General features: G+C 42.9%; 2 protein-coding genes across 4 annotated transcripts in view; one reads left to right on the forward strand and one right to left on the reverse strand.

Moving 5' to 3' along the window:
• LOC147009830 (uncharacterized) overlaps nucleotides 1-3,209 on the forward strand; it is a 32,582-nt gene extending 29,373 nt beyond the window's left edge. The window contains exon 4 of the mRNA XM_085862633.1: nucleotides 2,771-3,209. Coding sequence (XP_085718759.1) covers nucleotides 2,771-2,988 — 218 coding nt within the window. The 3' untranslated portion in view covers nucleotides 2,989-3,209. The remainder of the gene's footprint in view (nucleotides 1-2,770) is intronic.
• A 1,830-nt stretch (nucleotides 3,210-5,039) lies between these two features.
• LOC147009831 (zinc finger MYM-type protein 1-like) overlaps nucleotides 5,040-27,327 on the reverse strand; it is a 34,906-nt gene continuing 12,618 nt past the window's right edge. Inside the window, exons 3-5 of one of the 3 annotated variants that reach the window (XM_085862622.1) lie at nucleotides 19,817-19,954; nucleotides 19,169-19,306; nucleotides 5,040-11,485 (exon numbers count right to left, since the gene is read on the reverse strand). In XM_085862622.1, the coding sequence (XP_085718748.1) occupies nucleotides 9,075-11,485; nucleotides 19,169-19,306; nucleotides 19,817-19,954 (2,687 nt within the window). In that variant the 3' untranslated portion in view covers nucleotides 5,040-9,074. Of the gene's footprint in view, nucleotides 11,486-13,006; nucleotides 18,508-19,168; nucleotides 19,307-19,816; nucleotides 19,955-27,327 lie in introns of those variants that run through there. The other 2 variants (XM_085862624.1, XM_085862625.1) reach the window with 2 other exon arrangements.

Below are 27,327 nucleotides of genomic sequence, written 5' to 3' on the forward strand. Positions count from 1 at the left end.
TTTGTGACTTTGATAAAATAATTGCGTGGAGAAATGGAGATTTTTGCTTCAGTCGACGTTACGAATTCATTTTAACTCGGATCGCAATTCTGTTTTCACTTTTGGTAACGGTTAAGTATGCTTAACACTCGGTTGTCGAAATTCTGGTAAAAATCGGATGTTTTATGAGAGGTTTAGTACAGAATCATCATAGAAACTTCTGGTTTGTGTCGCTACCTTCTCTAGAGACAGCTTTTATTAGACAAGGTCAGAGGTCAAGTTGATGATTTCGTAAGTACCAGTCTATGACTGCTTGTTTGTATGTTTGTGAGTGTGATAAATCGCCAACGCTTTCAGTTATCTTTGTCAAACTTTACCAGAGGATTCCGAAGGACAAAAGTGAGGCTGTCAGTTTCTTGGCTGTACATGTCAGGTCAGGGTGAAAGTGACATCATTTGAATGACTTTCGTCATACCTGTCGGGCTACTGCCTGATGCCTTATTGTTTGTTTGTCTGTGAGCACGACATCTCAAAGTTATGGATGGATTCGGATCAAACTTAGTGGACAGGTTTGGTGTGTGACAAGTATGAAATTATTCGATTTTAGGAAAGATCCGGATCGGATAATTTTTAAAGTGATTCTTCACCATTGAGTGATTATAGGGCTAAAAACTATACATAGCAGGATATATGAAAAAGTCGTGGACGAGTTGGTTCAGTGACTAGAACAAACCGATTCGATTTTGGTTTTGGTTCGGATGCAGATCAGGCCTTTCAGTGGGAAACAAAACGTAAACTTTTCAGCCTGGTGGAGGTATGTGCTCCACCAAGTGCCATTCTAGTTTTTCATGTGTTGAGAGGTAAAAGGAACAGAGGTTCTCATTTCATATTTTTATTATGGTTTGGTGCAGAAGTTGGAAAAGAAGTTTCAGAATTATTTTTTATTTCGGTCTCAACATGGTCCATTCTGTTCAATTTGAGGCCATTCTACAGTTGTAAATTTTTCAATTCCATTTCCATCAAGCTTTCCCTCTTATAGCACCTTCTGGAGGTTTTCATGTACTAATTTTTGTTGCCCACGGGATTTGTCCATGTTAGTTCTTGCTACGTGTCTGACCCAGAGACATTTTAGTTTGATGGAAGAAAAAAAAAGTCAATCACAACAGACTCATGCAAAAACACAGGCCAAAGAGGAAGACAGACAAGATTGTGCAGCACAAATTGAGCAAGTTATTAATAATGTTGAAATACAAAGGGAAATAAAATACTTGAACTTCCATCATTCAGCACCAATAGATAAAGATATAAAGAAAGTTTATGAGACACTTGTGCAACAAAAAACACACTGGCCAAAATTACATTCACACAACATATTCAAAATGATAATGGTATCCTGTATACCTACCTCGTACCGACAAAGCACAACATGGTTCGCCAGCCTGGATCATCAGTCGATAACTTGGCATGTTTTAATTCTTCGTTTCAGCCCTTTTGAGAAAGAGAGAAATGAAATGTAGGGCCTTGATTCCCAACTCGGCACTCGTACCATTGGTGATTTTGTCCCCCGCCCCTCCAGCAAGGTCGGAGACGGGGATATTAAAATGAGCTTCGTCCGACTCACCATCCGTCCATGTACTTTTGTGTACGCGATATTTCAAAAACCGTTGCACATTTAGCTTTCATATTGCAGATATCTATTGCTCATGACATTATCTCAACCTCATTAGATCACTGCTCTGATTGGATTAATTATGTTATCATGACAACCATCTCGGTAACTTGGCACGTGTACGCAATATTTCAAAAGCCGTTCAACATTTTGCTTTCATATTTCACAGATCTATTCCTCATATCACCCAAAAGACTGGGGAGCTCGAGTACCAGCTCCTCGTTTTATTTATTTATTTTCATCTCATCCGTTGCTATTTGACCAAGTATGACCTGCTTGTGCAGGACAAAGGCTTACTGCAACATGATCCATTCTGTTCAATTTGAGACCCTTGTACTCCAGTATTTTTTTTTCAATTTCATCTTTCCATCCAATCTTTGGTAAACCTCTGCTTCTTCCAGTGCCTTCTGTGGTTTCAGGTTGTAATTTTTGTTGTTCTTGACACATGTCTGACCCAGAACCATTTCAGGTTGATTTTTTTTTTTGTTTTTATGTTGATCACACCAAACTTGTACATAAAACACAGGACACAATGAAAGAGTGAGACAATCAAATAGATAATGTAGCCAAATTGAGCAAGTTATTCGTAATGTTCAAATAGAAAAGAAAAGAAGGAACTTGAACTTGTATCGTATGCAACACAAAATGAGCTCTTTTATCACTTCATCAACAATTCACTTGAGCGAGCGTTTTGCACCAAACTATTTTCCAATTCATAAATGAACGAATGATGGTTCAGTGTTAAATAGAAACAATTCGCTTTTTGGTTAAACTAAAACTACTCGATTGAAATTTGTGGTTCTGGAAACTTTTTTTTTCTCAACCTGGTGTTTTGTGCTGAAGAACGACATTTGAGGCTACAATGTATTTCTGCACTATTGTTTATTTATTCATGATTAAATTTGGGGTGGGGGGGGGGTTGTTTGAGCATCTGTTATGAGTCTGGAATGTCGACGGTTCAAACCCCGTGTTCCAAATAATTTTAAAATAGCAGGTGCTGTTTCCTTCATTGATGCTCATCATTAAAAATAAAAAAGACAGAGTATGGACAAACAAGCAGATTTGGTTTGCAGAATGTCCTGGCCTGCTTTGTCATGCAACGGTGGCCTTTCCTTTGTGCAGGCCCAGAAAGTGCAGCGTTGGGCATGCTGTTCAAAACTGGAGGTAAGCATGCTATGGTTCTCGTGCTGCGACTTGTATTCTCTGGACCCAAGGACAGCTCCTCCCTCTCGGGCTCGTTGGCCACAACTCTCCTCCACGCCCCATCTTGGCTGCTTTTGAAAGCTCTGGACCATGATGTCAGCATTACTTCTGAGTTGGCTGCACCAGCAGGCACATGATCTCTCTATGATGTCACGGTCTGAATCTCAGCCTTTCCTAATCGCCATTATGCCAGCCTTGAGGCAAATTAAATAAAAAAAACCAATCGTATCTTGCCAAAAGGTGACCACGTGTGACTTCTTTAAGGTCACACTGAGGTGAACAGAGCTGCTATCCACCAGGAGCGACTCCTTGAGGAATATCTGTCTACGAGAGATTCTGATGAGAATCGTTCTACAGAGTAACCATGAAAAATATGCGTTTGCCTCATAACGTCACCAAATGACGTCATAATGTCTCAAGCTTGACATATCTAGAAAGCACTCATCGAGGTGTTCAATTTGAGGTACTACACGATATGGTTCCTAAAACTTGAAAATTTGACCTTGGGGTCAAATATGTTTGACCTTAGGCGCTAACCATGAAGGTCAAGGCCAATCGCCACCAAAAATTAATCAGCTGAGCGCCAGACCATGAACTGTATTCCCATGAAGTTTGAAGACGATCCAATCAAAATTACTCAAAAAATAAGGGTTTCGTCGACTCCCCTGATTTGCGACAAAGTGACCTTGACATTTGACCTTGACCTTCAAAATTTTGTGCACTGAAAGGGACCTCTATAGGCCTCTGATATGCGAAGTTACAAAAATTTCCAATGATAACTGTGCTCTGCAGAATTTTTTATACGTGATTACAGACAAACAAACAAAAAAAAAACCCCATACAAGCTGACTAACATATCTTGCAAAAACTTCGTTTTGGCAAGATAATAAATGCGGGGAGGACAAGGACGGCACACCGTGGGGAAGTGAAAATGTCCATCACGCCAGTGGCATGCGGGAGGGAATTAAATAATGATGGCAGGTGAAGTAGAAGATGACATACACATGGCTTATGAGATGGGTCTCTGTACAAACGATCTTGGCAGCACTGAGTTGGGAAATCTTATTCTTGCATCGACTCAAATAACCGATAATCCCCTCTTTAACCCCTAATAATTTGAGTAGTACTGTATTTCGTTTGTAACCAGACTCTGTGGTGTATCCGCCGAGTTTGAGAGGTTGGTGGTTTAAACCCTGGCCAAGTCATACCAAAGATGTTAAGAATGGTACGTGCTGGTTTCTTGCTTGATGCTCAGCATTTAAAAGGACAAAGCACAGATAAACGAGAAGGGCACTCGGTAGAGCGCATACCTCCGCCATGTAATGCCTGATCCAGGAGAACATATCGGGCCCATAACATTTTTGAAATATCATGCAATACAATACTCTATCGTTTTTAGCCCTATCTCTCAAAGGTGAAAAATCACTTTGAAACTTAAATAATTCTCATATCGAGATCCAGATCCGGATCTTCACCAAAATTTACAAGTTCGTCCTTGTCACACACCCAACCTGCCTACAAAATTTCATCCGAATCTGTCCACAACTTTTTGAGATATCCTGCACACAGAGAGGGGTAAAAACATAACCTCTTTCACCTTCAGTGGTGGAGGTAATAATGGTTGGAAGGCAATGGCAAACCACCCAGGAAACTCTTGCCAAGAAACTGCTTTGGCAGCACCAACACGCTATGAAGAGTATTGTTCATGAAATTCAAATCTGTCGAGTAAATGCTTTGAATGTTGTCAGTTTGTGAAAGATGCTCAATTGTACACAATGAGCCACCAACCCCATCACAATGGGATAATGGTATAAGGAGGAGGATGGGGGAGGGAGAGGAGGATGGGGGAGGGAGAGGAGGATGGGGGAGGGAGAGGAGGGTGGGAAGAGAGAGAGGGAGAGAGACACACACACATCATTTTTTCACACACAACTGTTCCTAACAATTCTATCACATACAAAAAATACAAAAGTGGTAATAATAAATACATAAATAAATTAAAATGATAAACCCACGCACACATACACACACGATATTGTCAAATGCTGAGGGGTCGTGACCACCTACAAACACACTTGGGTGACCACGCTGTGGGCAGTAACCAAACCCCAAGTCACAGAGCCAGTTATGGCCCTGATTGCGAATGGTTGGAGAAAAAGACCGATCAAATAAGACTCGTTCCATAACATTGATGATAGAAAATGAATTCTTTATTTACAATTTACACTACATGCTTAAATTACCTTGTACCTCGCACATACTGTACACAAAAGCAACATTTCACAAAATGTGTCTGCCCTGGTTTCAGAATCCAGAGATTGTGCAGATTCATTTTTACTTCGATTACACTGGGCTGCATTTGAAAAAATTTTTTTTTCAGAGGTCTAGGTTTTCTCAACGGTTCATATATGTTTTTTGCATGTTGAATTTAGAAATGCATCTCATTTCACTCAATCAGGTCAAGTTTTTCTGCTATCTCAATTTTAAGGAAAAAAATAATCAATTTTTGTTTTTTTAATTCGCATTTTTAAAATTCAAAATCAGACTTACATTGACAGGAAATGTACAAACTAAACATATAATGACACACAAGTACACTTAATGTGGAAGAAAGTACCTTCTCAATTACTTTCATTTCAATTTTAGAAAAATATTGATAAATCGTTGTTTCTGGCAACACCCAACTTCAGTCGCTCCAGCAGTCGCTGTTTTCCTTCGTCTTTTTAATGTTTAATTTCACATTAACGGTACTTTTGCATTATTTTATATATAGTTTGTACATTTTCTGTCAATGTAAGTCTGATTTTGAATTTAAAAAATGCTAATTAAAAAAAACAAATATTTTGATTCTTTTTTTTTTCCTTAAAATTGAGATAGCATAAAAACTTGACCTGATTGAGCGAAATGAGATGCATTTCTAAATTCAGCATGCAAAGAGCATACAAGGGCCGTTGAGAAAATCTAGACCTCTGAAATGACGCAGACCAGTTATCAACCTCGTAGTTCACATTTCACGCCTCTTTATTAACGTACCAAATATGAAACAATTCCATGATGAAACAACAATACTTGTGCACATACTAAGTTTCAAGTCTCAGGGCAACACTTAATTATGTCACCAACCATTCTACTCAATCAAAAAAGAAAAAAAAATCACAGCAAAATGTATAAAATATCATTTTTATAAAAATATGAACTCTTCCCTCACTTCCTTATTAGTCTTAATCATATTGTTTCCTATCTCGTCTCTGGCCATCTCCCTCACAATTCCCATTCGCCGTCATCATCGTTGATATATCTTTTGCTGATGCCGTCACGGTTAGACTGCTCAGTTGAATTGCATCTTGGTTAAGAGTGGGATTGGGCCCACTCCTGGGATGTATTTGGTCTTTGATATCCATCTGGTTGTGAGTTGGATGCACATAAATGTTATTCTTCTCCATTACTGTGACCACGGTAGAGTTTGCCAGAGTTGCTCCAAAGGGGCCTTCAGATTTAGCTCCTCAATTGTGTAACAATCACCATTCCTTCCGTTCTCCTTGGATTCAAATCAAGGGCCCTGCCATATTGTCAATGTGACTGCTTGATGGGATTTCCAAAGTTTTCAGTTTTATAGTGGATGATTGGATTCATTGAAATACGCATCTGTGATTCGTCCAGCAAAGTAATGAGTAGTCTGATAGGCTGAGGTCTGATGACCGCCTTGTCGCCTGCTAGCTCTGTCAGGCATTCTGAGTATATTTGGCCACTTTAATTCAGTTGCGTTACTGTTATACACCAGTCATTGACTTGACAACTGAAAAATAAATTGCCAACATTGGAGCCTACGAACTTTACTTCGTTAGATGCACATTCAGTTTTCTTGACTGAAGATTACCAAGAAAGTGAGACCATCTTCTGTCACTTTGAATCATGGTTTTCATCACACATTGAATGAATAAAGGTCACATTTTTGCCATCTTCATGTTTGTCTTCTTTCTGTTTTTCATAATGCTTTTGGGACAGCTAAAATCACTGTCACCAGCATTTGTATTATTCAGTTCGAAAATAATCATCTCGATAAAAAAAAAAAATTAATCAAAGCCGATATGTCCCCAGTTTTGGCAACACCGACAGATTTCCTTGTGTTATTTTGCTTAATCAGCTGCAGTCGTGGCCAAAAATATTGGCACCCTTGCACTTTTTTAAAAGAATGCACCAATTCTTCCACAAACCTGTTGGAATTTTAAAAAAAAATCTTTTGGTATCCACATATGTATTTCTTTGGTTTATAGTGGAACAAAACAAAAAAAAAGCTGAAAAAGTACTAAATCTTAGCTTATTCCACACGGAAATCCTAAAATGGCTTGGACAATATTATCGGCACCTTTTAAAAGTTGTTAGAAATAATTAAATTTCAAAGAGGTGATTCTCCTTTATTTTGGAATTGAACGCACTTGTGGTGAGTTGCAGGTGCCTGGAATATAAAAATCACTCATTCAACCAGTTTGAACAGAGAAAAGGAGTCATTCTACTGTTTTGTGTCACTGTATGTACTACAATGAGCATGGAGAAAAGAAAGAAAAACATAGGATTGTCTGAGGTCAGACACAAGATTGTAGCCAAGCATGGACAATCTCAAGGCTACAAGTCCATCTCCAGACACCATGATGTTCCTGTGTGCACAGTACACAATGTTATCAGGAAGTTTAAGGCCCATGGCACTGTAGCCAACCTCCCTGGACGTGGCCGCAAGAGAAAACTTGATTGCAGCAAAGGATTGTTTGAATGGTGAAGAAAGCACCTCGATCAATTACCAAACAGATTCAAGCTGACCTTCAAACACAAGGTATGACGGTTTCAACTCACACCATCCATCACCAACTCAATGAAAGGGGGTTCTGTGGTGGGAGACCCAGGAGGACCCCACTGCTGAGAGAGAGACATGAGAAAGCCCAACTGGAGTTTGCTAAAACACATCTGAATAAGCCAAAATCCTTCTGGGAGAACGTCCTGTGGACAGATGAGATCAAATTATTGATTTTGAAATATTGAAACAAATTATTGAGAGCTTTTTGTTGAAGCACATCATATCTGTTTACAGAAAACAAAATGAAGACTTCAAAGAAAAGAACACCTTCCCTACAGTCAAACATGGAGGAGGTTCAGTGATGTTTTGGGGTTGCTGTGCTGCCTCTGGCAATGGGTACCTTGAATGTGTGCATTTGCATCATGAAATTAGGAGATTACCAAGGCATTTTGGAGCGCAATGCTCAACCCAGTGTCCGAAAGCTGGGTCTCCGTCGAAGGTCATGGGTCTTGCATCAGGACAATGACCCCAAACACACTTCAAAAAGCACACAGGAATGGTTCAAGAAAAAACACTGGATTGTTCTGAAATGGCCAGCAATGAGTCCAGATCTAAATCCCATTGAACATCTGTGGGGAGATCTGAAAACAGCAGTTGGGAGAAGGCACCCTTCAAATCTGGGAGGAACTGGAGCAGTTTGCACAAGAAGACTGGGTGAAACTGCCAGTAGAGAGGTGTAGTAAGCTCATTCATGGCTATAGGAAGCGCATGACTGCTGTTATTTTGTCCAAAGGCTGTGCTACCAAATATTAAGTCGAGGGTGTCAATAATTTTGTCAATGCCATTTTTTTTTATATTCTGATTTAAATGGATTTATTAAGTTCTGAATCAAAAACAAAGGTTCTGTAATATTAACAGTGAAATAAAAAATTTGGAGGCAAAATACTTTGGTCAATTTCAACCTATTTTAAGAGAAAATTGTGAGTTCTTTGAAAAAAGTGCAAGGGTGCCAATATTTTTGGCCACGACTGTATGTATGTGCACCAATAAAAGATGGGGGTCTGGGGGAACTAACCAGGAAATCTGAGTTTGTAATAAATAAATAAAAAACAACCTTCCGCAAGGATCATTCTCATGGCTTCTATTTCCATTCCATTTCTGAAAGTTTGCTTCATTAATTGATCTTGTATGGCTGTCATAGCAACAAATGCAGTCACAGATGAAAAGTTTCTGGTTTGAACAGTTGCACCTCAAAGTTTTGGCATCTCAGAAGTGAAGCTGTAATGGATCATCCAAGTCGATTCGTCGAGTCCCATTCAGTCATATTCTCGTCTCACAGTCACTTTCAGATTCTTCTGGTTATGAAGAAGAGTCTATCTCCATTTTTTTTTTAAATCACATACCACTGGCTATTTGTCCGATTTGGACCTGGTCTCATCGAGATGGCATTAACTTCCTCCTGTTCTTCAGCTTCTTCCAGTATTCTACTGCCTCTGCGATAAGCTCACCAGATTCGTTAACTTTTGGTCCATTTATGGAGATGTGGAGGAGTGACTCCAACATGTCTTGCTTGATTCTGTTTCTCAGTAGTGTTTTAACTCTTTTAACAGCAGGTGCACCTCTCTCTGGCCAAGTGTTGCTCAGAGGAAGGGATAGACACACTTCCATGATATGGACGAGCATTGGCACAAAATGATCATAAGTACTGCGCATTGAAAGGATCTTCTCCAAAAGCCACTCAGTCGGAGATTGAGCAACATGATTTTTCCCCATTATTATGGGATTTAGAACTTCTCTGGGAATTTCCTTCTTCAGTTCCAAGAGGTTGTACTTAAACTTTTTCCACTCACATTCCAACTCTTCTGCTTTCTCTTTTTGATCGGACATCCGATAAAAGTGGCTACCAAGAATTCTAACATCTGCCAGGCCATATTCTTTGAACTCTTCTGTGAATCTGTCTGGGACAGCAGTGGGATCAAAAATCCTAAAAGCAGTCAGCACTTCAAGGCTATTCTGAAAGCGGTTGTTAATGTTTTCGATCAGAGCCGAGACATATTTCTCTGTCAGGTGAGCAAGTTGCTGCCCACTGCTTTCAGTTAAAGGTGGGATGTCACAGGCTGCAAGTCTTCCTCCCTCTGAAAGATCCTGTTTAAGTTGCTTCAAAGGCTTCTGTTCATTTGCAACATCTTTCAGCAAATCCAAAGTGAACTCGATGGCTGGACTAATGGAGGCAAATGAAATGGCACCCTTCTGAAATGATCTGCTGAGATGGTCGAGGATAGGCAAAACTGTTGACAGCAGATACACTGCTGAAACAAATTTAATCGTTTGAACTTGTGCCAGTAGTCCTGTAGCAGTAGGATCACCTTCTTCTTTGAGCTGGTGTAATGTTTGTGTGAGCACGTGGTAATTTTCATATACAGTCATGATCGAGGTTTGGGTAGACAACCATTGTGCTCTGACCGCTTTCTGAAGTTTTTTGGATTCTTTGCAATTACTCATTCCTTGTTCAGTTGCAGTAGAGTCCACCTGATGTGAAGTTTCAACAACTTTTGCATACATCGCTGTTCTCTTTGCCGAGTTGTTGAAGAAAGACCGCAAGTTGTTAAGAATGTTCTCCACTCTCTGTATGTATGAAACTTCATCATTTGCATCTCCACATGTGAGTGCAAGTCTGTGGCAGATGCAGTGAACTGACAATAGAGTGTCGGACACTGCTTGCAGCTTTGCAGCCAGGCCATTCCCTTTACCTAGCATGACACTGGCACCATCAGATGCAAGGCCACTCGCTCGATGGATATCCAAGCCACAGGTTTTCAGTTGCTGGAGCATGACCGTCTTCATTGTTTCAGCATTTGCTAAAGTCGACTCCAGCAACAAGTTATCAGTTGAAAGGAAATTTACTTTGGTTTTATAATCAAAAGTATCGACAAACTGCACAAAGGTGACCAACTGCTTCGTTTCAGTGACGTCACATACTTCATCAACTAAAAGCCCAAAGCTACTGGCCTTTTGCACTTTACTGATGATTTGTTGCTTTATAGTTCGCCCAAGAATGAGAAACATTTCCCGGACAGAGCCATCTGACCTGTGCTGAAAGTACTTCATGTCGGTCAGTCCAACTTGTTCCAGAAGATCCAGAAGTTGAGTGAATTTTCTGTTACTGATCTCTTCTTTAGCAACCCAATAAATAGTCTGAAAACCCTTCTGATACACGCATTGCCTTGTATTTTCTTTATGAATGTATTCTTTGTGGATTAGTGACCTCTGGCTGAGAAGCTCTTTGGTTACCGCCTCTTGATGCATGTTTGAGTTTGCGTGTTTCTCGACTGATCTGCGCGTGAATCGAAAAGCTGGGACACAGTTAAAGTCCTTCGTTTTGTTCTGAGCATTTGCCGTATCATGTTTGCGACAAAGCAGGCAAAACATCCCTTCGCCTTCAACATACACCAGCCAGCGATAGCCAGTCCGAGGACAACAGGTAAGTTCCTTTTCGAATAACCAATTGTGCTGAAAACAGTCCTTGGTTCCTGTGGGACGCTGTAGTTCTGCTGTACTTGTCTTGCAATCCTTTCCCCTGCACATTTCATATGAATGCACCATGTCCCTCTGACCAAAGAAAGCCTTGATCATGGCAGCTGTGTCTTTTGGCTCAGTGGACCAGTTGGATGATTTTGTTGTTTGACTGAAAAACCCCGACTTGTTCTCCATTGCTTCTGTGTGTACAGGACTGTTGCCCCAATCATCACTGGCAGGAGATGCATCCTCTTCATAAGTATTGGTTGGTATGGGAACAAGTGCATCCCTAATTGTAGCTGGGGGTGTAGGATCATGATCCGGTTTAGCTGGAACAAAGAAAGAAAGTTTTTTTTTTATGGAAAGCAACTAGTCTACCAATAGTCTTTTATTCTGTATTTTCTTTGGAAATATATTATTTTGTTCAAGACCTACTCGTTGACATTCCACTATTCACACATGCTGGAACCTGCCTTTCATATTATTGATAACATGAACAAATTAGAAGAAACATGGTTTTTAAATATCTAAGAAAACTCACAAGGCTGTACTTGTAGACAAACTCGCACAGTAACTATGTCATGCAAGATCACAAAAAAAGTTAGGAATAGATACGTTTGTTGTGTACATATTAACCAGACTCAGTGGTGTAAAGGTTAGAGCATCTGCTCCGAGTCTGGGAGGTCAGCAGTTCAAACCCCTGCTGAGTCATACATAAGGCTTAAGATGGTACATGCTGCTTCCTTGCTTGATGTTCAGCATTTGAAAGGATAGAGCACGGACAATCTCCATAGGTTGGCATCTATCAAGAGGAAACTCCTTCTTACGAAATGGCCCGCTGAGTGTGGTGAGAAAAGCGGCGCCATTGTTGTGACATCCCTGGTACCCAAAGTACCCTGGGAAGTGATGGCACTTCCCCCAAGCTCAGTGGCTGTGTTTGTCTCAACAGTCTTGTGTTGTGTCATGCATGTTCATGGGTGTGTGGGGCAGCTGAACTACGAGCCTTAGATCATTTTATAAAAAAGAAAAGAAAAAAGTAGGGGAAGCATTAGATCAGAAGGAAACCTTCAATACCCAAGCACAGCGGTTTTCTATTCTGTTGTAACGGATGTCAAGCAGAATGCAATTAAAGTAGAAGTAAGAAGTTAGAGAACATGTGACAGCCTACGAAATGGATAGCAATGACAAATAAATTATCTACAGGTGCTTAACATTGTGTCGTATTTTGGTCATGTCTATAAACAGAAGCAAGAAGGGGTATCCCACAACAAGTCCAGCATTTATACTAACAAAGCCAACAGATAGAGCAGGTGTGTACAAGAACTTGATTAAAGAAAGCAAAAACTCACCAGTTCCCTTGAAACGAGATATTGTTTGGGGGGAAAAAATAAAGCATGATGAACAAACACTGAACGAGAACAGCACTTGATAAAGTGCATACCTCCACCAGGCTAAACAGTTTATGTGTTGTATCCCACTGATAGGCCAGATCTGCAATGGGAGATAACCAAATTCAAATTGGATTGTTCTCATCACCTACCCAACTTATCCACAAGGATTTGTAATAATCCGTCCACAACTTTTTGAGATATCATGCTCACAGAGGGACAAACGGAAAGGGGTGAAAAACAGTCAGGGGGAAATAATAACAAAATTCGAAATATGTTGTTTTCAGGATTTCCATAGGCTTGAAACTGGATTAAGGATAACAAATGCACTTGTTGTGGATTACCACATGTACCATGTGCTTGTCGAAAAGTGCATGCTAAACTTAAAAGAAAAAAGTCAAGTATTGTTGGTAAGAAGCACAGAAGTTATGGAAAAAATAAAAGACCCGCGTCAGGCGAGCAAACACTTGTCACCCATCAGGCGAGCAATGTTTATTGAGCAATACCAGCTCTGACAGTAGCTACAAATGCATTGTAAATGAGAACATTAAAAAACAAAAACTTATTGTCTGAATTCAGTCTTGCTAACCATTTTTAGCATTACAATCAATGTACTTATCTTTGCTAAAAATTACGAGGTCCGTCTAAAAAGTAACGGGACTGAGCCTGCTGTGTGCTCCACTTCCACAACTTGAATGATTGGGTTGCGTCACAGTCTTTCGCAACATTCCAGCAATATATATGATTGGTGATGTTTGACTGCGCTCATTGTGTGATTTTTTACAGGTCGTGCTTTACACGTTGTCTTGTCTGAGTTGTCGCGCTATGAGTCGTGAGCAGAGAGCCAATCTGAAGTTTCTTGCCAAGATTGGCAAAACACCTGAATCCTTCGCAATGCTGCAGTAAGTCTACGGGGAAGAAACGATGTCACGTACACGTGCATTTGAATGGCACAAGAGGTTCAAAGAGGGATGGGAGGAGGTTGAAGACGATCCACGGTCTGGAAGACCTTCAACGAGCAGAAAGGCGGACAACATCGAGCGTGTGAAGCAGATGGTGCGCGCAGATCGTCGACTCACGGTGCGGATGATTGCTGAGGAACTTTCCATCAACAAGGACACTGTCTGGAGCATCATCACTGAAAATCTCGAAATGCACAAGGTGTGCACACTGATGGTCCCCAAGCTGTTGTCCGAGGACCAGAAACAGCAGAGAATCACTGTCTGTCAAGAGATTATCGAGCGCCTCAAGGGCGATCCAGACCTGCTCGGGAGAGTCATTACTGGCAATGAATTGTGGATATTCGAATACGATCCCAAGACCAAATGGCAGAGTCAGTGGAAAAGTCTGGCATCACCAAGACCAAAGAAAGCAAGGATGTCGAAGTCGAAGGTCAAGGTGATGCTCATCATGTTTTTTGACATCAAGGGCATCATCCACTTCGAGTTTCTACCACAGGGTCAAACAGTGAATCAATACGTGTCCCAGGAGATCCTCCGGCTCCTCATTGAGATCAGTCCGGGACAAGAGGAGGGATCTGTGTGAGAACAACGCCTGGGTGCTCCACCATGACAACACCCCTACTCACAGTGCCCTGAGCATCCGACAGTTTCTGGCGGAGAGGAACGTGCCAACTCTGAAGAAACCCCTGTATTCGCCAGATTTGGCCCCTTGTGATTTTTTTCTATTCCCCAAACTCAAGGGGGTGATCAAGGGGCCCCGATTTCCTGATGTGGAGGCCATCAAAAGGGCCGTGATGACGGAGCTCCGGAGGATTCCAGAAGAAGCCTTCCAGGGATGCATTGAAGCGTGGAAGAAGATGGACAAGTCTGTGAGACTGGAGGGAAACTATTTTGAAGGGGCCAAGCTGTGATTTCAATATATTTTTTGCAATAAATTTTCTGTGAAGTCAGTCCCGTTACTTTTTAGACGGACCTCGTACATATTTATTTATCGATTCGTTATTTTCCTTTTCATTCCCACCACAACTCACCATGGTCTCCTTTGTCGTGATTAAATCCTCCCTGGCTTTTTTTCTTTTTTATTGATTGCAGTTCAGAAAATAAACCTGTTGGGTTCAAAAGCTTAAGTTTCCTCATGTCTCCTAACAGCCCACATGCGTGCTGCCGCCATTAATTTGGAACGTCTCATTTGAGGCGCTCGCGACATCGCGGGACTTCGACATCCCGCCGCGACGAGCTTAACGTTAGTTGAGCTGTTGACGCTATAATATTCATGACCCTGGAAGTGCGTTGTGAGTGTCAGGGAGGAATTAACACCTCTGTTGTTCTGACTGACAGTTTTACTGATGACCGTTGTTGATTTTGCTTTGTCTTGTACTCCAAATAGACTCAGCTATGAATGAAGGAAAGAAAAATGGGGGAAATTATCCAATTCGACTTCTACTTCACATCGACTTTTAGGTCAAAAAACAAGGTGCTTTGAATGTGAAGTTCTAATTTTCATTACATACTGTTGTAGTAACCACCAATTAATGAATATCCAAGAATTTTCACATGCTGACAAATATTTTGTCTGGATACTTTCATTTCACCGCGACCTATAACAACATGTACTATGAATCGTGGCCACATCCTATCCAGTACGTTTTCATACTGACGTACAGTACCTTAGGTATAAACACTATTACTGCCAAAACAAGCAACACAGGCTCAGAACATTCTCAACGTAGACCCAACTTGGTGGCAAGTCAAAGGTAAAGGCAAAACTCTTGGCTTCGATCATCGCAGGAAATTTGCAATATATCGGCAACTGGTGTTTGATCCACAAAACCAAATTTTAAGAGCGAAGTTTGAGTTGCTCTCATTTTCAACTCTCCATGCTCCATAACCAACCAGGCCTTCAGCATGCGTGACTCTTTGTACAGCACACATTTGGTTACGAGAACGGTAGAAGATACCTCTGCGTAGGGTCGATCGGCTTCCTTTGTCTGTCTCTGGAGAATGAGGTTCATAAGGGCAGCATTACAGAATTGTTTGACAGTATTTAGGTTGAATATAACAATGTGGGGACATTGTTGTCCCTTTTGTTGCAGTTGGGGAATAAAATAACGCAACAAATCATAAAACTTAGAACTATACAGGCCTATCACAATCGGTTATTTTGACCAAGTCAATGTTTGTTGCCTCAAATGAACCCAATTGAGTGCAAAACACCTGTGGACGAAAAAAAATTTGGGAAAAAGATGTGCCAGACAAACTGCTAGCAGTAAACCAGCTGACAACCCACCAGAACTCCAATGGCAGCCAGCTTCCAATGAAAACCCAGTGTCGATGGTGCTTTAAATCTGGTAACCAAACAAAATAATACTGCACACAAAATACTTGTGTGGTCTCTTTTCTACACCAGTTTAAAAAAAAAATTAAAAAAAATTGTACATTTAAAGGTGACAACAAGGAAAAGTTTGTTACACACAAGACATTTGTGCAGCGTCTTTCTGGTGTGGAACCTTTCTTAGGATTCAAAGGCAGAGGCCTTAAATCAGTGTGTGTGTGCGTAGCGAAGCGAAGCGAAACGTATCACATTAGGTATGAACAAGGTCACAATCGACAACGCTATAACTTATGAGTTCAACAGTTGTGAATGCTCCACATCTTTCTCGGAAAAGCGACCAAAGTTCCGTTGCCTCTTTTCGTTATTTACAAACTCATTTGCAGTATCTATTAGGTTGATGGAATCCGTAATTTCCTTGTGCACATGTAACAGAATACAGTGGTTGAGTCGTTGCTGTGCCACTGTTGACGCCAAATAGGTTTTCACCCGATGCAGTACAGATACAGAACGTTCGCCGACGGCACTTGTGGCGGGTATGAGCAACAGCAGTTTCAGAATTTTGACAACTTCCGAAACAATATTTCTCTGCGCAACTGTCATTTTCCTCACTAACAGCAATACATCTCTCCAAGAAAATGTCTGAGAGTGTTCCTCCATTTCATTCAGCTGGGCTTGGATATAACAGAGCTGCACCGTTAAAAGTTTGGGACTGAAGTCACCTTTATATGCTTCTTCTATCGTGGAAAGTTCTGCCCCATATGGTTCACCATTGGCACCCTTTGCCAAAATGCATTCGAGGTTTTTCAAAACCACAAAGCCGGGTTGATTGAACCTGTCCTCGATTCCCTCTTTTGCAGAGTCAAACGCCCGATTCCACATTCGATGATAATGCTCTTTGGACGTTTCAGGATACTCAGATTGTGCCCGAATTCTCCTCGTTTGTGGTGACGAGTCGGTAAGGCAGAGCTTCTCCCCTTCTTGAACTATACAGGCCCAAAATAGCTGCCAATCGGAGTCTGATCGCATTTTTTCCAGCGTTTTCAGGGTCCCAACAGCGATCTCCTGGCAGTTAGAAGCTGACATTGCAGTGTGTTGCAGGGTCTTGGACAGATTATCGGTCAGTTTGAGAATGAGACCAGCAACCCTCGTTCCAAAGTAGAAGTCGAATGTCTCCATCTTAATTTTCATGCTGATGATGTGCGCTTTCACGTCAGACTTCAAATGTTTATCCTCAAGATATTCATCCCAGGTAGACCGGAGAACCTCGTAGTTATCAATGACCGTTTGAAATGAATCAGCAGATACTATACAACGCGTGGGGTACAGGTCACGAAAACCGGAGGTGTCTGGTACCGTCTCATGCTGCAATTGATCAAGGACGGTATTTCGCTTGTGGGAAAGTTTTCTCAATTCTGTAATTTCTTGCACAGCGTTAACAACGTCCTCGAGTTCGTCGACTTCTCTCATCGCAACGCAAACTGCCAACTGCAGTGTGTGACCATAGCGATGTGTAAACGTCGCTCTCGGGGCCTCTCTCTGCATCCGAGAACAGACAACTCTTTTTGGTACGCACAAGTTGGAAATACCATCATAGCATTGGCCCCTGGCATTGCTTGGAGAAAGATTCAGTTTAAACAATGTATCTCGCACCGCAGCAACTGGCATGTCGGCATTTATAGTCTCCATGTGGTAAAGACCAGTGAAGGATTCTTCAACCTCCAGCATATCGTTTATCCATCGGATGCAAATCGCAAGTTGCTGTTTTTTTGAAGTGTCTGCCACCTCGTCTCCAATGATCGTGTACCAGATACTTTTATGTACGTTTGCAGCTATGTTCCTCAGCAAAGACAGTCCCATAATCTGCAATTGTTCATCTTGAATGTCTTTTGATAAATACTTGATGGTCCCTTTCTTCAGCCACCTCTGTACATGATCATCTGTTTGCCCTCTTAGCTTAATTAGCTGGAAAAGGTTTCCATCTTCGTCATCGTCGTCATCATCACCCCTTAACGGAAGGCCCTGGCGTGCCAAATACCAGGTGTTTCTCAAAATCTCAAGGAAAATTTTGCGATTCTCCTGTTTGTCCGTCTGATGTACCTGTGACAGATTTTCACCAATGTCGCCACATTGGGACGGAAGAAATATTTCCTGAACGGCTATTCTGTGACGTGCGCTTTTTTGGTGTTCGTTAAATCTCTCCAGTCCTTTCTTCCAATTGCAAAAGCCTTTTTTAATGAATCTCTCATCCTTTTTTGAACATCCCACTAATGGCGACTTCATACACAGGTGGCAAAGGACACGGTCAGTACATTCAGAGTAATGCAGCCAAGGGAATCGCTTAAACCACGCGGACTGAAAAGCACGTTTCTGCTTTCCAAATTTACGATGAGGGAATTTTTTATGAGTGGGTTGATGAAGAGCAGCAGATAAAAACTCTATTGGGATTTTGTCAGCATCTACCTCACCCTGGGCACCAGTCGAAATAAGTCTGCCAGCAGTTGCATCATCTTCAGGTTGTGGCTCAGTGGTGACGCAACTGGTGGCGTCCTTGCACTGTGTACTCAACCTTCCTTGCTGAGGTTTAAGAAACTTTTTCAGAGATGTCTGCTTTTTGCAGGGTTGACTGCCACTTGGTGCCTCTAATGATGGACGTTTACTTTGTATTGATCCTGCAGTGGGGCGGGATTGGATGGTGCAGGGAAGGGCGGGGGCGGGGAATAAATAAACGAGAAAACTGTTCACAGATGAAAGTCAATCTGCACATTTTGGGACGATGCAATATTTGTCAAGGTGGGTTACGAATTTGAAAAAAATAAAACCTTTGCACGAAAGTCCAAACACCTTTCAACAAAGTTCCAAAAATAAATGAATAAAATAACTTGTACACCTTACCCCCACCTTTGCTCGAGAAAAGGGCCTCGTACACGGACATCCCCTGGTGCAGCTACATTGTTTGTTATAGTGCAATATAGTTGTTTTTCTTAAACTTGTTAATTATATCTGCATCTCGTTTGTGCAGTTGTAATTCATGAATACTGGTGATCACGATACGACGCCCCATTTAAGTTGGTGTTAAGTTTGGGACATGCACGTGTGAAAATGTTTAGGACTTGTAAAGAACAGCATGTAACTAGCTCCACAATTCAGCTACCCAGCCAAACCACCCCTTAAACCCAGCCCCCTACACCCACTATGTTTGAACGAGGATGAACCCTCAACCTGAATATTTTATAAAACAACATGAAATTCACAGGGTGGGTGATTCACCATTTTCACAGGTTATAGTTTTCTGTGTGTGTTGCATCTTGTTCTATGCCAAGCTTTTCTTACTCTGTGTCGGCAAAGAATCACTGCTGAACTCCATGGAAGGAGCATCAGATGGGTCTTTCTTGACAGAGACTTTGGCCAAAGTCACCTGGGAAGTCTGAGGAACGTTGCTTTGGAAAGGTTGTGTCTCAAACGGATCGCCTGCACATGCACACAACTCACCATCAGTCAATTGTAACAAAACAGAAATAAATCAACAGGTGAATTTAAACAAACAAATCAAAATACAGTCAGACCCTCTTACCATGCCTCTTAGCCACTACACAGTACAGTACAATCCTCGATATGCGAAGCAAAGTTCAGTCGTTCATTCGGCGATTTTGCGATCTCTCGATTTGGTACTTTGGCGATGTTTTCTGGTGTCCTTATCAATCTTGTAAGTTCTGAATACGCTCGAGGATTAAAGGCGTGGCCTTTAAGTCAACGTGTGAGTTGAGGAGACGCAAGTTGGGTAGTGGTGTAAATAGCGTGATGATGTCTTTGCGAAATGACATCGAAAGGGGAGATATAAATCAGGGATTACTATATTGTAAATTGCGTCGTGGCGATATTCTTCACGGTACCGTGTTTGAAAGCACAGGACCTCAAGAACAATGCCAGTGACAGCAAAATAAATGTATGACATAAAATTCTGTGCCAGACTTTGCTTACTTTGTATAAGCTGAGAATCACTGCTGAGCTCCTTGGGAAGAGCATCAGATGGTTCTTCCTTCACAAAGACTTTACCCAAAGTCTCCTGGGAAGTCTGAGGAACGTTGCTTTGGAAAGGTTTTGGCTCATTCCGATTGCCTGCATATGCACACAACTCGCTGTCGGTCATTTGCAGAATAATAGAACTCCAACAACAGGTGAACTTCAACAAAACAATCAAAACATTTAAATTACGGCATGGTGATACGTGCATCATGGTACTGTCGAAGTTGATTTCCTCTTTAAGCATTTGTAATCGGTGTGAATGAATAAAGACATTGTGCCTCACTCACAAAATATTACATGAACTTAGGTTAAATGCTGCAGTTGAGAGGATTCCATTGTAAACATAACTAACCATGTATTGTTATATTTGCTTTCTGTAAAACACACATCTGCCTTCAGTTGATATTGATTTGTCATTTTTCATTAAAACTATGGAACAACCCGGAAACGTTGCATAAGTTCCAGGAAGACTTAAGTATATCAATTAGTACATGATTAAACATAACTTTAGATATTTCTTATTTAGTTCACAAATTTAATGAATACAATGCATGGTTTTTTGTGTAGAGGCATTGTGAGAGCTGCCGAGGTTCTGTGAGCAGCACCAGTCAGAATGTCAGAATGTAATGTTGTTCCTTATCAACGCTGAGAACGAGCAGAAGTTATGATTCACTCCCTTGATCTGTGTTTACTGTCTGTACCTCCAAACCCTGTGGGACCTTGAGGGGCTGTTTGTGCTCTTTTCTGATTGGCTGCAATTGGGCCTTGCCAACTGCAACCAACATTATTTAGACTCTGTTCCACTCAGTTTCAGTGGCAGAAAGCAGTTATTTTGACTTAAAGCTTTGAGAAAAGTTACTCCTTCCCAGATGAAAAGCGATTTCTCTTTTACCCTGCTTGTTCAAACATTTCCCCCACTCATCCCTGCTTCGATATATATTGTTGCTGATTCGCGCCCGCCGGCGTGCGGGCGGCCACGTAACTCGAATCGCGGCACGTCGCCCACCGGACGGACAATCCCGTCGTGACCCTCTCGGACTAACGCCGGGAACTAGTCACGGGTGGGCCTTTCGGCCTCACCACGATCGTGCCAATCGGCCCCCCGCGTGGGATAGGGTTGCTCGCCAAATTCGACCTACCTAAGTACCCACACGGAGGGTAGACCGGGCGATCGCACCTCGCCGCAGGTCGACTTCGGACACGGGCCTCTTTAAGCGACCCGTTCCGTACTATCGGGATAACCGAGCGGTGTTATCGTCAACCTCGACGGTTCGATTAATTATCGGGCGTTTTAGCCCACGACCAACCCTTTACGTGAAGTAAGACGGAGATTCAATTAGAGAAAAGACGAAGCGAAACGGGAGAAACAGTTCAACATAAAGCACATTTATTCCGCGGCAAACGGAAAGCACACATATACAATTATACACCAAAAGCAAATGTAAAAGAAGAAACACCACAATAATGCACAAAAAGCAAATGTAAAAGTGAAACACAATGCAGATCTACAACCGACTACCGAGCACACGGCAACACTTATACAGTTTTACTTCACAGTCGGCGCCGACAACACATATACTCAAAGCAAAAGAAAAAGGGACCACCCTCAACGATGGGGGGGGGGGGGGCAGACGGGCCTGGGGCCGAGACCGCGTCGAGCCTACCCGTCTGGTGATGAACCGCAAAATGGCGGTGGCGCCCCGACTCCGCGGGCCTCGCTGGCACTGCCTGGAAATGGGGTGGGAACGGGGCCCCCTTCTCACACTATCTCAGCGCGGGGGGGGGGGAAACAGGAGGGGGTTGTTGATGCTCGGGGGAATGAGGATATCTCGCTGGCTCGGGTCCCGCGACGAGCGTCTCCACCACGACCTCGGTCGCGTTACCGGCCTCCCCTCTCCGCAGCTCCCCGACTCTGACATGAGCGCCCTCTCGACTGCCTTCGCCGCCGCCGCCACCACCACTCTCCAACTCTCCACTCTTCTCAGCTCCGTCCAACTGCTTTCTCTGACTCTTCTCTTCTCAACTCTCCTTGACTGACTCAACTACTGCCAACTCTTCCCAACTCAACTGCCAACTCTTCCCAACTCAACTACTTTTTTGGCGAGCGAACGTGGCCCTTTATGGCCCCCGGGGCTTCGCTCCTTCACCTTCGACCCTTCACCTCTGGCTGGCTCCCCATTGGACAGAGAAAAAGTGGGCATGAATGATTTTTGATCCGCGAATCTGCATATAGCGATTATACTCCGACGCACCTGGAGGCGGGGCCAAATCGCCCCACGCTCGCTGATAGGACGGAACAGAAGTGGGCGTGAATCGTTTTTGATCCGATTTCTCGGAAACGCTGGTGTTTTTGCACCCGCTGCTCGGTGCGCGCCCTGCACGAGGTCCAGGATCGGTGCCCACAAGCGGCGCGGGAATGGCGGTGATGCGATGGGTGCGAGAGCGAGATGTGACAGCAAGGGTCGTGGCTGTTGTTGTGAAGCGGTGTTGCGGTTGGTGGTTGTTGTGTGATGGCTGTTGAGACGTGGTTGGTGGTGGTTGTGGTGGTAGTAATGGCGGCTGGTCCAAAATAAAGATAGTAAAAGAAAAACGGCTATCTAAAAGGGTCGCAGCCCGAATGAATGACATTTATTCCCTCTAAACAACGGGTTTGGGCCTAACTACACATATACTTACAGAGATATCTCACCTAAGGGACCTGAATGGTGGTTTGCGAATTTCGTCAACCACAACAATATATATATATATATATATATATATATATATATATATATATATATATATATATATATATATATATATATATATATATATGTATATAGTTTTCCCATTGCCAACGGAAATGCGTGGACCATGCCCATCATTCATTCATATAAACCTATTTTCCCTCACAATTCCAAAACTATCTCAGTTATACTCACCAAACCTGGTATTGAAGGTGAAGTTTTCATGCACATCCTGAATGTGCAGTCAAAATCATGCCAGCTCAAATACTTACTGAGATAATTGCAAAAAATGTTTTTTTTCATAGTCTCTCAATCGCACCTGAAATAATCAGTGTGCCTGTGAACAAAAATGCTCCTGATTTACTTTTCCAGATTCTAGAAGACCTCAGCTTGGACATATAAAAAAACAAGAGGGTGTTTTGTCTCATTTTTCAGTCAGAGACTTTTGTGACCTACTCTCATCCTACACCATGATTGTGTAACATAGCTCAGTTGTATCATCTACCGTGCTTCTCACTGAATGATGATCTTAGAGTATTTCATCATCAGGGTCTCCAGGCAATATGCATTGTACCTTTGTCAGTTTACAATATTTTATTATTTTTAAAATAATAGTCAGTGTGATACCTTTTTCTCAGCTTTGGACAAGTCAAGTCGATGTTGAGTGTTCAGCAGAATGGCTGAGAGTGACAAGCTTGAAATTGCACTGTTGGTGTCTCCTTGCAATCATCCTGCCATAAAAAGGATCATGTCCGTAAACAAGGCTTGATCAGAATAGCACATCTTTCTGGGAGTGGAGATTGGGACCATACTCTATGCATAGCGTTGGTGCTGCTGAAGCAGTCTCCTTGACTATTGGGCACAATCCTGGACGGGTCGTCACTCCGACACAGTATACCAGCAAGCTGGCACTCATTTTGCAGACCTCGGAAGGATGACAGGCTGAGTTAATCCCACCTGGTATTAATTCAACAACTGAGCGGGATTTGATCTCAAGACCCGATGATCCAAAGCTCACCACCCTAACCATTAAGCCAACACCAGGCATAACCAACACCAGGTTATGGAGAAGTGGTTTGAAAACAGCCCAATTTGAGGTTGAAGATGCAACCGTTTGTCTACATCACCATGACTCTTTCTCAACATCGAAATTCGAACCTCACCAACCAAAATGTGGCAATGTATTTTTGATCCACAAATCTGGCAATAAAGAGAGAGCGGCATTGAACAAAGGTACGTGTATTTTTCATATCCTTTTGACTCATCTGTGATCTTTCGGCACATCGTTGAGTTGAATGAAGAACAAAGGTATCCACAATTATGGTGTGTTTACAGGGACGTGTCCAATGAACTTGGCTCCCACTCAAGGTTATATTTTATGCCATAGAAGTGGCTGCATTTTAGAAACGACACCCATCATGAACATACTCATTATTTATTTCTTCCAGGCCCTTTTAAACCAGTCAATGTGGTATGAGCAAGGGATCTCTTGAGGTGTGGAAAAGATGTCAAGCTTGGAGAAAAGTTGTGCATCACATGTTGCAAAAAAAGCTGTAGATAATACTTTACCTGTCCTCCCAAGTGATGCACCTGAATCGTCGACATCAGAGATGGAGGACCAGACAACTGCAGGTGTATCTCAAGACAAAGGAAGAAATCAAGAAATATGGAGCAAAAAATCAAAGCCTTTCACTCACTTGTAACATACAAAGCAAGAAATCTGTGACTCGGCCATGGGTCTACCATTCATGATAATCTTCATGCCGTGTGTTTTTGGGTTGAAAGAGAGGTTCATTTATCATTAAGGGTGACCAAAGAAGTTTGATCACATTCCCTTTGTTGTTATAACTAGCATGTACAACAGTCTCGGTATGACATTTGGAAAATGTGAAATAAATGATTTCTTCACTTGAAATAATTTTCTTTACTTCTGAAAAATGAGACAAAACACCCCCTTGGTTTTTTTTTTAAAATATGTCCAAGCTGAGGTCTTCTGGAATCTGGAAAAGTAGATCAGGACCATTTTGGTTCACAGGCACAGTGATTATTTGGGGTCCGATTGAGGGACTGCGAAGAAAAACTGTTTTTTTTTTACAATTATCTCAGTAAGTCTTTGAGCAAGCATGATTTTGACTGCAGATTCAGAATCTGCATGAAAATTCAGCTTGAACACAAAGTTTGGTGAGTCCACCTGACATTGTTTAGGAATGGGCGTGGTCCACGCGTTGGCAACGGGAAAATTGGAAGTGGCCCGATTCCCCTTAATATTGGGAGCTGGCTCAAACCACTTCAGATCCTGTGTTTTCATATTTCTACCCAACCAAGACATAAGTATGAACAAAATCCGGGATGGTGTGGTTCCTACCACTTGGTGATTTGACATGGAATGACCCGGGGTGGCCATTTTTTCCCGTGCCATCCCTACATATGGAGCACGACTCTACTCCATGACAGCATCATGAAATCTGCGTCGAGTTTGCCTGATGGGCCAAATGGCCTCCTCCGTATCAAAGTTCCATTTGTAACATTGGGATCCCAGGTCCAAATCCTGACTCGTATGTAGATTTGTCCATCATCTCCTAATTTGTGTGCAAGTATAATGGTAATTACAACAACGAGAATGGCACTTGGTAGAGCGCATACTTTTGCCAGGCTGAATGGTTTACGTTTGTTTCCCACCGATAGGCCAGATGGATCTGCATCCCATCCAAAATCGAATCTGCTTGTTTTTTGTCACTTCCCAACTCATCCACGCATCCAAAACTTTTTTTTAGATGTTGTGCTCCACATTTTTTGGCCTTATCTCTCAATGATGAAGAATCGCTTTAAAAATACTAGTATCCGGATCTGGATCTTCACCAATATCTAATCATTTCTTCTTTGTCACAACCCCCAACCTGTCCACCAAGTTTTATCCAAATCCATCCATAACTTTTTGAGATATCCTGCCCACAGGCAGACAGACAGGGGTAAAACATTACCTCCGTCCACCTCCGGTGGCGGAGGGGACTAGACAGAGCAATCAGAAATTGCAGACGCTCGACAGGACTTGTTCGGTTATTTCTCCGAAATAAGCTCATAGAGTGGGTCCCGGTGTCCGGCCGTACATACTGTACGTACGTCCATTAACATTTGACTAAAACAACTTCTCCACACAAACTACCCGATCGGTATGGACCAAATTTGGTACGATACATCAGAGCAGTAAGGTCTCATGGGGTTGTGCTCCCCATATAGATCCGCCCCCTTATAAGAGTCTGAAATGTGGGGTTTTTCCTCAAATTCAGGTAATTTATTTTAAAATCTTCCCGATTGCCAATTTCAATTTACCTAAATACCCACGTCATCCAAACTACCGGGGAAATTCACCCTCGGCAGGATCTGCGCGATCCGGGCCGTTACCGAGCCGGATCAGAGGCGTACCCCGAGCGTAGAGAACCAGATTCCTGCCGGGCCGATTGCACGATTACGGCAGCAATGAGGCCTCCTAGTTCCCGTTCGCAGCATGGCAAACCAATGATAGAAACACCAAAACGAGCTGAAACATTCAACAAAATGGATATTTATTTACAATAGGCAGGGAGGGGAACACAGAAGAGCAGAGTTATCCGACTATAAGAAATGCAGTCAATGTACAAACAAAAGCACTTAACCAATTCTACTTGACAAGACAGGCCCGCACACAGACACACAACCAAAGAAAAGAGATGGACCTCAATGGTCTTTATCCAAGGTTTCCAGCTCGAGGGAAGATGAGCTGGAAACCAGAGCTATTTTGGACCTGTCCACCTCGTGTGGTCTTGACGTCCTGGACCGGCGGGACTCGAACCCGCAACCACGATGCCACTTCGAGTACCCGGGACGGAGGATGAAAGGCGGACGCCAACCAGCGCGAGCGCAGACAAAGCAGCGAGCGCCAACAGACAAGGCCAGGCAATCTGGCAGACCAAAACCCCAGCTCCAACTAACTCACTTCAGTCGGATCGCCCCGGACAATTATTCACCCCTTCTCCAGAGGGGAGGAGCCACCTCCACGGACCTGCTCTCGCTCACTGGACGGTTTTGGCGTGCAATTGCGCTCATCGCCCGTGATTGGCCGAAAGGGGCACCAATTCCGCTGATTGGACCGGGGGCGTGGCGGACGTCACGGTGAACCGCCCCTCAAACAGGGAGAGTAACATTGTCCTGCGTTGTGGCGCTCATTGGCCGACTGATGGCAACCTCGCTCGCTTCCCCCTGATTGGTCGAGAGCCGCCGCAAGGTCTCTCCTTGAACTCCGCCCACCGCGGGCGCTATGACGTCAGGCTGAGGAAGCAAGGTGAAGGCGTGTTGTTGTAATTATAAGTGTAAAAATCCTATCTATAAAATAACCGCAGCGCATGCACACTTAATTCCCATTAGACATAAGGGAAAGGGAGCTATCTATCCACATTTACTTATCAAAATAACTGAGCGATGTGGACCTGAATGTTGAGTGCTCATGGCTTCCAGATTCGCAACAATAGTACGTATTGTTCCGAATTCGCGCCCGCCGGCGTGCGATCGGCCGCTCGACTCGAATGGCGGCCGCCTCGCCCACCGGACGGACAATTCAGTCGTGACCCTCCGGGAACTATCGCCCGGAGCCAGTCACGGGTGGGCCTTTCGACCTCACCACAATCGTGCCAATCGGCCACCCGCGTAGGATAGGGTTGTTTGCCAAACTCGACCTACCTAAGTACCCATGCGGATGGTAGACCG

The sequence above is a fragment of the Eptatretus burgeri genome, chromosome 17 (assembly GCF_056783735.1).
Source record: "Eptatretus burgeri isolate ZD-2024b chromosome 17, Ebu_testis_v1, whole genome shotgun sequence".
NCBI lineage: Eukaryota > Metazoa > Chordata > Myxini > Myxiniformes > Myxinidae > Eptatretus > Eptatretus burgeri.